The sequence below is a fragment of the Myotis brandtii genome, unplaced genomic scaffold (genome assembly GCF_000412655.1).
Source record: "Myotis brandtii unplaced genomic scaffold, ASM41265v1 scaffold1502, whole genome shotgun sequence".
NCBI lineage: Eukaryota > Metazoa > Chordata > Mammalia > Chiroptera > Vespertilionidae > Myotis > Myotis brandtii.
Window position 1 is genome coordinate 1,362 of NW_005355423.1, and position 12,639 is coordinate 14,000.

The 12,639-nt window shown below is 40.9% G+C and overlaps 1 protein-coding gene across 1 annotated transcript in view; it reads left to right on the forward strand.

Annotated features, from left to right (window-relative positions):
* The first annotated feature begins 894 nt into the window (after positions 1–894).
* Positions 895–12,639, forward strand: part of DEFB126 (defensin, beta 126) — a 43,933-nt gene continuing 32,188 nt past the window's right edge. The window contains exon 1 of the mRNA XM_005861425.1: positions 895–976. Coding sequence (XP_005861487.1) covers positions 895–976 — 82 coding nt within the window. The remainder of the gene's footprint in view (positions 977–12,639) is intronic.

The window sequence follows — 12,639 nt, forward strand, 5'->3', positions numbered from 1 at the left end:
GATCATTGCAGGGTGATAAGAGGAGCAAATGCTTAGTAAATAAAAGTTTGTTCTTTCCGGTACAAAGATAGAAAGGGAACATGAACATACATGACATTCTGAGCTAGGGATGAGGCGCTTCAAAGGGGAAGAACAGCAGATAGTAAGTAGAACCTGCCCTGCCTTATAGATAGGCCAAAAGACGTTATCTCTAATTGCTTATTATGGGCCAGGCCCCTAATTCAGCTTCTTCCAAAAAAACCCCTGTGCCTTTTAAGGGAAGGCACAAGCTTTTCTTGAGCCTGCAACTAAAGTCTTTAGCTCAAACAATCTTCACACCACAGAGACACATCTTGGGGTGACTTGTTCTGAACCCCCAATAATTTCTTAATTATGAAAGAAAGAAGAAAAAGAGGATTAGGACTGCAAACAATAGCCCTCACTTATGTGATCTCATATAAAGCACTTCACCTCTCAAGCTATTAAACATGTTATGTAAACAGCATCTGATCTAATGCAGGCTCCCGAGGGCAGCGGCCATACCTATACTAATGACCTCAAGGCCTCTGGAGCCTAGAGCCATGGCAATAGCCATTTGAAAAAATGCTTGCTGGGTGAAGTGTGAAGTGTGAGCAATGACATGCACTCAGGTCTTTATTTTTATTCCTTTTTTAAATTATTGATTTCAGAGAAGAAGGGAGAGGGAGGGAGAGAGAAATATCATCGATGAGAGAGAATCATGGACCGGCCACCTCCTGCACATCCCCTAGTGGGGATCGAGCCTGAGACCCAGGCATGTGCCCTTGATCGGAATTGAACCCGAGACCCTTCGGTCCGCATGCCAACGCTCTATCCACTGAGCCAAGCCGGCTAGGGCTGCACTCGCCAGTCACTGTGCCCTGCACCGTATTGAGCATGACTCGCATTCTTCACAGTCCTGAGGTAGGCACTATAATCAGCCCCATCTACCGAAGAGACGACAGACTAAATGAGGCAGGTAAGGGACCCAAAGTCCACATCCGATGGGTCTTGGAGAAGGGATGGCATTTTCCAACTCAAAGTTGCAGAGAGACAGAGCATGCTCCATGGAGTGAAAGTGGTGGCTAATATTTATGATTTTCAAATATTTAACTGTATTTCAACACACAACAAAGCCCACATGGTCATTATTTTAATTCTTTTAACATAGTGCCGATTTCTATCAGCTAATAGTTTTAATTGAAAGGGTTAACTGGAGAACAAGGCTTGAGCCTTAGAAAATCTAACAAATGTCAAAGGGAAAGTTCGTTCTGCTAGCTTAAGCCTTGCACAAACATGCTCCCCTTGAGTGGTTACTTTACAGAAATTCCTGAAGACCATAAGGCCTGCACAGCCCCCTGACAAAGGACGCCTGGCGCCAGCAGGAGGACAAAGGGCAAGGCTGTAAATCTATGGCCCTGATACGTGTGTCAAGCCGAAGCCCCGTCTGCAGCTCTCCCTGAGCATAAAAAGCTGGCTCCCTCCCCCGTTCGCCGCTGGCTCTTTCTCCAGTCAGACCACCTGCACCCAGGTGCCTGGAATAAATTATCATTTTGATTACACTGAGCCTTGAGTCTGTGCTGTGTGACCCTGGACCAACCCTAAACCTTTCATTAATGAAATTAAAAACTTACTTAAAGTCAGTCAGAGAAAGATAAATATCACATGATCTCACTCATTTGTGGAAGACGATGAACAATATAAATTGATCAACAAAAACAAATCCAGAGACAGAGAAGCATCAATCAGAACATCAAACCTCAGAGGGAAGGTGGGGAGGGTGGGGGTCAGGGGGAGAGATCAACCAAAGGACTTGTATGCATGCATATGAGCATAACCAATGGACACAGACACCAGGGGGGTGAGGGCATGAGCGGGGTGGGGGTGGGAAAGGGGGATAAGGACACATATGTAATACCTTAATCAATAAAGAAAATTTAAAAAAAGAATCAACCAACGGGGGGGGCTTATTTAGATGAAATAATTGTAGATTCACATACAATTGTAAGAAATAACTTAGAGCAATCCTGTGTACCTTTTATCTTGTGATTCCCAGTGGTAATAACTTACAAATCTATATTACACTATTAACAACCAGGATATTAACACTGATACATCCCATCAATCTTATTCTAATTCCCCAGTTTTACTGGTTATAATTTGTGTATGTGTGTTGTGATAGTGTGTGTGTTTGTAGTTCCATACAATTTTGTCACATGTGTTGGTTCATATATTCACCACCGCACTGCAGATTCAAAATGGCTTCATCAGCACAAGGGTCCCTCCTTTAATTTACTTTGGACCTTGTCAAAAATCAGTTGAGCATAATTTTATGGTCCATTTCTAGGCTCATTTATTTTATTGATATATATTTATCACTACTAATACCACACTGCCTTGCATACTGTACCTAAGCATTGATATTGGATAGACGGATACCTCCCACTTTATTCTTCTCTGTCAAGATGATTTAATTACTCTAAGGTCCATGTCTCTTTTTTTTAAGTATGTTGTGTGTGTTTTTCTTTAGAGAGAGAGGAAGGGAGAAGAATAGAGAGGTAGAAACATCAATGACAGAGAAACATCAATCAGCTGCCTCCTGCACGCCCTCTACTGGGGATTGAGCCCACAACCTGGGCATGTGCCCTGACAGGGAATCAAATCGGGAATCTCTTGGTTCATGGGTCTACACCAGCCCTGGGCAAACTACGGCCCGCGGGCCGGATCTGGCTCGTTTGAAATGAATAAAACTAAAAAAAAAAAAAAATCGTACCCTTTTATGTAATGATGTTTACTTTCAATTTGTATTAGTTCACACAAACATCTGCCAGTGCACAAATTCTAGTGTTATAATAAATTTGTCATGGCAAGGATTTCTTTTAGATTATCCCATTTGAGGTTTACCCAGCCTCTTGACTCTGTAAGTTATTACGGTATCTTTTGCCACGCTTGGGAGTATTTCTTCAAATATTACAACAGCCCGACTACCATTGAGCAACACTGGCTGGGCAGGCCATGTCTTTTAATATAAGTGTTATAATAAATTTGTCGTGGCAAGGATTTCTTTTAGATTATCCCATTTAAGGTTTACCCAGCCTCTTGACTGTGTAAGTTATTACTGTATCTTTTGCCACACTTGGGAGTATTTCTTCAAATATTACAACAGCCCGACTTTCTCTCTCCACTCCTTCTGGGCTTTGATTATATAAATATTAGCTCTTTTGTCAAAGTCTCTTAGGACAACATGCACAGAAAGGGACACCTTTTTCTGCTCTAGGCTGGAATACTTTGTAGCACCCGCCTTGGGTATATGTGGGGCATTAAGGAAGCCAGGGATCTCAGCCCATGTAACAGTGCAAGTCCCGAGCAGTACTGACAGTCCACCCTCTTACCTCCACCCTGTTACAGTAAGTCTCGAGTTTTTTAGATGTAACAGGGAGAACCTGGGAGAAACGGGCTACTCAATCTTTGTGGAATTGGAAGCCAATTCTATTTATTTTTGTTTTGATTTTTCCTTCCAGACTTTTAGTGGGCACCTCCAATTAGAGCACTCATTTTTCATATCTTTAAATTTTTCTCTTTTCTTTGGTTCCTTTAATATTTATTCCAGTCCATTCTGTCTTTTTATTCCCCGTACACTCTATAAGGTTATTTTATTTTATATATGTTTTTATTGATTTTAGAGAGAGGAAAGAAGCGGGAGAGAGAAACATTGATTGGCTGATTCCTGCACACCCCCACTGGGGATGGAGCCTGCAACCTGGACATGTGCCCTGACCGGGAATCAAACTGGCAACCTCTTGGTGGATGGGACAATGCCCAACCAACTAAGCCACACTGGCCAGGGCTTTTATATTAAAAGACATGGCCTGCCCAGCACTGTTATTAAGTAGATTTTGGAATTTCTTGGTCTGTTCCTCACATTTCTTAACATTTACACACACACCCCCACACACATACTCTCTGTCCCATCTCCTTGTTTTTATCCAGAATTGCAATCTAGCATTTTCTATCCAGCACTTCCAAATTACTGTGCTACTCTCTACGGGGGTTCATTGCAACATTAATGTATAGTGAAAAGATGACATATAAACAGCTATGTTTTTCATCACTCATATCTCCAGTTGTTCTTTTTCATAAACACCTATTTCATTTCATGGATGTGCTACCCTCTTGCTCTTCAGATTATATTCATTACAGGCTTGGTAGAGGGGGTATCTGTGGTGTTTTTAGTAAAAGGGACTTAGAAATAAAGTCTGGTTGGTGATGTTGTTCCCTGGGACCTGTGTTTCTGGGCTTATCAACCATCTGAAGTCCAACACAATCTGCTTTTGGAGACAGATGCTACCCTCTCTCCACCTAGTGTAGGATCTAACAAAGCAGGTGTCACGTGCTGAACCTAAACGACAGCTGCCCCTGCCGCAGTGGTCCAGTCAGTTTCCTTGTGGGCTGTCCCAGGGCATCTCCCTCTCCAGGTCTGTGTAATCTCCTGGATAGAGCCCTTCCCCACTTTCCACAGTGGCACTCTCTCCTATACCCAGACGCTTCAGAACGTCTCTTCAATAGGAGCTCATCAATGTTTTGAGCGTGAAACACATTCTATACTCCAATGAAGTTTCTTGTCCTTTTCCATAAAGAAAAAAAAATCATGGAAGACAGACAAGCTCAAAGAAATTTAGGAACTTATCCCAAAGTATTGTTTTGTGTGTGTGCACATGTGAGTGTCTGTGTAGAAAATGAGTACCTTCGTGCATTTATTCTTCCAACAAATATTTATTAGCACCTGCTCTCTGCTTGTATTGGTGAAGGATCTAGAGACAGAGCAGTGAGAAAAACAGAAATAATCCTTGGTTTTGGGAAGGTTAAACTTCCATTCCATGACCTCAAGAAATATACTCTAGATCTCTGATTTATGTTTTATGGGGTTTTGGTTGGTTTGTTTTCAAAATCGGGATGGTACTCTTCTTAGAGTTATCAATCTACATTTCTCCAGTCAATATCATGTTGCAATTTTCCAGATAAAAGTGTCTTAATATAATTAATTGCCCTCACATTCAACTGGAGACCATAATGAGAATGAAAAATAAGGAAGAAAACTACATCTATATATCATTAAGAGAGGGCTGGCTATGTCTTTCAATCATATTCCATCTGTAATACATGACCAATTGCAATAGGCTGTTAATGTGAAACAAAAAAGATGGGCAAAAAGGCAGCTTATCCAAATTAGGGTTTTATTCTTCTCATATGACACCAAGTCAAGTGATGCTACGAGAGCTTCACAATAACATCAGGCTCCGGGCAATGTCTTTCCTTCTTTCCCCACATGTCTATCCTATGCCTTTGCCCCATACTTATGAGATGGTTGCATTGCCATGGTTGTATTATGGCCATGTTTCATGCAAAAGGAAGTGGCATGGCAAAATCTAATGGGTACAAGCCACCTGAACCTCTGCACCCTCCCTGTTACATATCTTACCAAATACCCCACCAAAAATATCCTGCTTGATATCATTGGCCATAATTGCATCACATTTCACCACTGTGTGCTGGCAAAATTTGGAGAAAGTATTTACATGTGCATATTGCTGCACTTAAACCATCATTCAGACACAATAAGCTGTAATAAGGAGCCAATAAAAGGGAGTGCCCAGAGCACACTCACAGAATTCCCCGGGAAAGATGGCAGACCCCACAGGGGTAGCTAATGATCCCTTTCTTGGGACATCGAGATCTAACTGTGCTGGCAGCCTGTGGGCACACCCACACCCTGAGTTCTGTGGACCATCTCAGAGGGCAGGATGGGAACTGCGCGTTCATTTTCTTTACAAAATGCACTTAAGCAGAAAGATGGAGTAATTAAAAATAAGATGAAAACATGGCACCCAAAAATATTTATGCCAACTCAGGAGTTATATAATTCAAAAGTCTAGGATGACATATCTCTAGCCTGTATAGCAAGAAACTGGTTCACATTGCAGAAGCAATAATAAGGTGCCAGAGATAAGGTATAAGTGAGATACACCCTCATCTACCACAGAATGATATTATGTAAATGGTGTCTAAAGTAGACCAATCACAGTCATTAGTTATTAAATAATAGCCATCTAATATTCATTTTACTTTGTGGCATTAGTTTTCGGGGACATATATAATAGATGATCTGTTTATGGCATGTGTATATGTGGGGGTTTTGTTACATTTTTCTTAAAGTATCTTTACATGGGAATCAAAGGAATCACTTTCTGATTATTAAACTTTGGAAGCTAGTTAGCCTATCTATATGAATTATTTGCTAAATCAAAACCAAAAAGTAACCTAGTTGGTAACTGAGTTGGACAGATAGCAGGGCAATAGGCAACTTGCATGAAAATACTGTAACACTGAATGCCATCTCAGCAACACTAAGAGTGTTGCCTGGACATATATTGTGTCCTAATATGAGAAGCTTTGTGTTCCAGAAGCTGTAGGCTAATATCAGTTGCCAAAATTCATCAGCTGACTCAAATCATCAGGAGCGGCACTGGTCACCCGTCAGCAGAGCTCTTCTATCTGCCCCACATCTAGCGGCTCCTTTCACGGATGGTGGTATGAACATGCAGGTCCTCTCCTGCCCTCTGAGATGGTCCACAGAACTCAGGGTGTGGGTGTGCCCACAGGCTGCCAGCACAGTTAGATCTCGATGTCCCAAGAAAGGGATCATTAGCTACCCCTGTGGGGTCTGCCATCTTTCCCGGGGAATTCTGTGAGTGTGCTCTGGGCACTCCCTTTTATTGGCTCCTTATTACAGCTTATTGTGTCTGAATGATGGTTTAAGTGCAGCAATATGCACATGTAAATACTTTCTCCAAATTTTGCCAGCACACAGTGGTGAAATGTGATGCAATTATGGCCAATGATATCAAGCAGGATATTTTTGGTGGGGTATTTGGTAAGATATGTAACAGGGAGGGTGCAGAGGTTCAGGTGGCTTGTACCCATTAGATTTTGCCATGCCACTTCCTTTTGCATGAAACATGGCCATAATACAACCATGGCAATGCAACCATCTCATAAGTATGTATAGGGCAAAAGCACATGCTAGAAATGTGGGGAAAGACAGACATTCAACAAAAACTATTCAAGAAAATAAAAAAAAGAAACTATTCAACAAAATAAAAAAGGCAATCTTCAGAATGGGAGAAAATATTTGCAAACCATATAATGATAGAGTTAATATCCAAAATATATAAAGAACTCAATCACAAAAATAATCTAATTTAAAACTGGGAGAAGAGTTGAATAGACATTTCTCCAGAAAAGACATCTAAATGGCCAACAGGGACATGAAAAAGATGTTCAACATCACTAAGCATCTGAGAAATACAAATTAAAACCATAATGAGATATTACCTCATACCTGTTAGGATGGCTATCATCAAGAAGATAATAAATAATAAATGTTGGTGAGGATGTGAAGAAAAGAGAAGCTTGTGCACTATTGGTACAGCCACTATGGAAAATAATATGAAACTTCCTCAAAAAATTAAAAATGGAACTACCATGTGATCCAGTAATTCCATCTGAGTATACACCCAAAGGAAAGGAAATGGGATATCAAAAAGATGTCTGCACTCCCATATGTATTACAGCATAATTCACAGTAGCTACGTATGGAAACAACGTAAGTCTCCACTGATGGATGAATGGATAAAGATGTGATAAATTAGGGAATATTCCATTAATCTGGATGAGACAGAAGCCTGCTGGAAACCCAAGAGTACTCTTAAAGGCCCATGCTCAAGGGGTGCCAGAGACATACAGGGAGCAACTGAGTTGCGTGGCTTCAGATGGAGGGCTGGCGGGACAGCTACCACTGTCTCTGTTGAGTCCTCCCCCAACATAGACAAGTCTGATGCCTTATTAGCCTGGTTAACTCCACTAGCTCCACCCTGATGACTCTCTGAGACCCCAACCGGCCGCATAGGTCTGCAGGCCCCAGGAGAGTGGCAGGTGACCTCAGTGTACCTTGACACTTTTGCTGAGTGGCCTCAGGCTCAGCACTGGCAGCAAATCTGAATCTGTATTAACCTGGTGAATACCACTCACCCCACACTGGTGACTTCCTGAGACAATGCCTTACCCAACTAGCCTCCTGCCTGGAAGCCTTCAGGCCGCTGCAGGTCTTGGGGTTCCTTGGACCTCTTGCTGACCTGTCCCAGGTGCAGTACTGGTGGCAGCTGGCCTCACTTTGCAGCATGGCCTCTCCCATGCACATCCAGGCCCAGCACAGGAAACTGTCAACCACAGATCACTTCGTAGCTCCTAACAGACAGCTCTGGGCCAGTCACAGGCGACATCTGACACTGACCTGCACTGAAGCCCTCCGCCACTAACAGGCCCCGAAACCAACACACCTGGAGCCAGCTTCAGCCCTCAGTAGAGCACTGCCTGATTAGCTCCACAAGTGGCACATCCCAAGGGAGATCTCAGCAGGCACCAGACCCTGCTGGGACTAATCTAGCTCCATGGGGTCAGTTCCTGCACAGCAGCTCATACACTGTAGTCATGGCCAATCCTCACAGCTGGAGGTTCCCACCCACTGACATGCCAACAGCAATCAAGGCTCGACTACAACAAGGGGGCACATTAACTCACACGAGGAACACTCCTGAACTCCTGGCTCAGGTTATCAGAGAGACTGCACCATTGAGCCCCAAAGGACAACTACTACATAAAGCCACACTGCCACGACTAGCATATCTTGAGAGACGTAGCAGATATGACTAATACAGAGAAACAAACACAGAGAGGCGGCCAAAATGGGGAGACAGAGAAACATGTTCCAAATGAAAGAACAAGAGAAATCTCCAGAAAAAGAACTAAATGAAAAGGAAGGAAGAAATCTACTAGATACAGAGTTTAAAACACTAGTTATAAAGATGCTCAAAAAACTTAATGATAACTTCAACAAAGAATAGTAAGCATTAAAAAGGACATAGAAACCATAAAAAAGAACCAGTCAGAAATGAAGCAACACTAGAAAGAATCAACAGCAGATTGCATAAAGCAGAGAATCAAATCATCAATTTAGAAGACAAAGTAACAGAAAACAGCCATTCAGGGCAGCACAAAGGAAAAAAAGAATTTTATAAATGAGAATAGTTTAAAAGACCTCTGGAACAACATTCACATCTTGTTCATTTTGGCTAGGTTTTATCAATTTTATTGATCTTTTCAAAAACTAGTGTTCGATTTCATTGATTGGTTAGTGTCCCATATGCAAATATAAAGAATGTCCATTATTGAGTATGATGTTTAATAAATGTCAATTGGGTCAAATTAGTTGATAGTGTGTTCAATTCTCTACTTTTTCCCCCTCTCTATTTGTTCCATGAATAATTGAGAAAGGGTTCTTGAAATATCTGACTATAATTGTGAATTTGTCTTTTTCCTTATAAATTTTATTAGGCTTTCCTTCATGTATTCTGAAACTTTGGTATTAAGTCTTTAAACATTTAGATTGTTATGCTCTCTTCATGAATTTACACCTTAATTATTATAGGAATGACCTGTTTGTGCATATATATAAACAGGTTGTTGTTAATCCTCACCCGAGAATATTTTTCCATTGATTTTTAAAGAGAGTGGGAAAGACAGAGAGGAACATCAGTATGAGAGAAACACATTGATTGGTTGCCTCCTGCACAAGCCCTGACCAGGGTCTGGGCCAGGGAGGAGCCTGCAACTGAGGTATGTGCCCTTGACTGGAATCGAACCCGGGACCCTTTGGTCCACAGACCAACACTCTATCCACTGAGCCAAACTGGAGGACAATAATTTTTGCTCTGTAATTTATTTTGTCTGCTATCAATATAGCTATTCAAGTTCTTCTACATTCTTTACTTTATTTAGTGAATATTTCTTAAGGTCAGTAATACTTGGGTCTTGCTTTTCTGTGCAATTCAATAATCTATGCCATTTAATTGAAATGTTAAGATCATATAAGTTTTATTATTGATATATTGTGTTTAAATTTAGCACCTTGCTATTTGTTTTCTCTTTGTCTCAGGTGTTCTTTCTTTTGTTTTCCCTCCTTTCTGACTCCTTTTATGTGAGTAAAGTATTTCTTATTATTCCACTTTATCTCTTTTGTTGACTTATTAGTTATATATTTTTCTTGGTCTTTTTATTGAAATAAAATTGACAGCCCAGACAGCGTAGTTCAGTGGTTGAGCATCGACCTATGAGCCACTAGGTCACGGTTCAATTCCAGGTCAGGGCACATGCCCGGGTTGCAGGCTTAATCCCCAGTGTGGGGTGTGCAGGAGGCAGCGGATCAATGATTCTCTCATCACTGATGTTTCTATCTCTCTCTGCCTCTTCTCCCTTCCTCTCTGAAATCAATCTATCTATATCTATCTATATATATCTATATATATATATATATAATCAATAAGTTAAGCCTTTAAAAAATTGATGTATAACATTGTGTAAGTCTAAGGTGTACAGTATGGAGATATTATATATATAAGAGTGTACCCAAAACTGTATACACACTTTGAATAATTTATTAATTCCATTGAGTTAAATCTGAAAATAAAGAATCATTAATTGAGCTATCAGTTTAATGTGTATATACATTTTGGGGAGGACACCCTGTATATATGCCAATATGATATCCACTGTAGTGTTACCTAACACTTCTATTATTCTATATAATAAAAGGCTAATATGCAAATCGACTGAACAGTGGAATGACTGGTCACTATGATGCGCACTGACCACCAGGGGGCAGATGCTCAACGCAAGAGCTGCCCCCTGGTGGTCAGAGTGCTCCCACAGGGGGATTGCCACTCAGCCAGAATTCAGGCTCACAGATGGCGAGCTCAGCGGCATTGGTGGGAGCCTCTCTTGCCTCTGCGGCAGCGCTAAGGATGTCCGACTGCTGGCTTAGGCCTGCTCCCCATGGGAAGCGGGCCTAAGCTGTCAGTTGGACATCCCCTGAGGGCTCCCAGACTGCAAGAGGGTCCAGGCCAGGCTGAGGGTCCGCCCCCCGCCCCGCAAGAGCATGAATTTCGTGCATCGGACATCTAGAATCACATAATTATCATTTCTTGTAGTGAGAACATTTAACATCTAGTCTCTTAGCAACTTTAAAGTACATAACACAGTATTATTAATTATAATCACAATGCTATGCATTACATCTCCAGAAGTTATCCATTTTCTATCTCTACATTTTTAATCTTTGACCGACATATCTCTAATTACCCAACCTGGCAGCACCAACAGTTTCTGGACACTTAAAAACATTTTTGTAATTATGGTTGACAATCAGTATTTTTTACATTTGTTTCAGTTGTATAACATAGTGGTTGGGCAATTATATAATTTACAAGGTAACCTCCCTCGAGTTCAGTGCCTACCTGGCACCTTACGTATTTATTACAATATTACTGACTATATTCCCTGTGCTGTACTATGTATCACCGTGACTATTCTGTAAACTTCTTACTCCCTTCACCTTTTTCATTCAGCTCCCCCAGAACCCTCCCATCTGGTAACCCTCAGTTTGTTCTCTGTATCTAAGAGTCTATTTCTGTTTCATCGGTTTGTTTACTTTGTTCTTTAGGTTCTACATATAAGTGAAATCATATCTTTCTGTGTCTGACATGTTAACATTTTTGTATTTTATTTTCTAAAATGTTAAATATTTTTTATTCAGGTTTATTTAGGATATTGGTCTGTAGTCTTACTGTAATGCTAATGTCTGATTTGGGGAGAAGAGTGATCATGGCCTCAGAGAATGAATTAGGAAATTCCCTCTTAATCAATTTTTTAGAATGTTTTATGTAGACTTATTATTATTTCTTCATTAAATGCTTGGTAGAATTGGCCACTGAAATCATTTAGGCCTAAATTTTCATTATGGGGAAGTCCTTAACTACAAATTCCCTGTTCTTTGATAGATACAGGTAACCCAGGTTATTTCTTCCTTTCTAATATGAAGTATTAAAGTTAGTGCTTTCCAAGATGTTGGCTACTTCATCTAAGTTATTAAATGTATTGGCATAAAGTTGTTCAGAAGAACCCCCTGTAGGATTTCTAATGATGCTCCCTCTTTCATTCTGGATATTGGTAATCGCTATCTTTCTCTTTGTCTTCTCAGACTAGAAAAAAAACTAAAGGAGTTCATCACTGCCAAACCAGTATTACAATAAATGTTAAAGGTTCTTCTTTAAAAAGAAGGAAAAAATGAAAGATCAAAAATATGAATAATAAAGTGGCAATAAATACATATCTCTCATGCACATGTTCACTGCAGTATTGTTTACAATAGCCAAGATATGGAAGCATGAACAATTGGAAATTATTACAGAAATTCATGTTTACTTTAACTCTAGCAATGTAACTGAACATTTTAACCGTCCAAAAGAAAAACAATATGCTCCTGTCAGAAGAAGCAGAAAGGCTTGTGTAGCCCGCCCCCATCCAAGGAACAGCAGCCTCCTGATCACCACACCCTCTGTCTGAGGAACAGCAGCTGTACATGAAGCCTCCCCCCACCAGCTAGAGGAGCCACCACAACTGTGAACAGCACCCACCAGAGGAGCTGCTACCAACTGAGGAGCAGCTGCTACCACAACCGCCCAAGGAGCA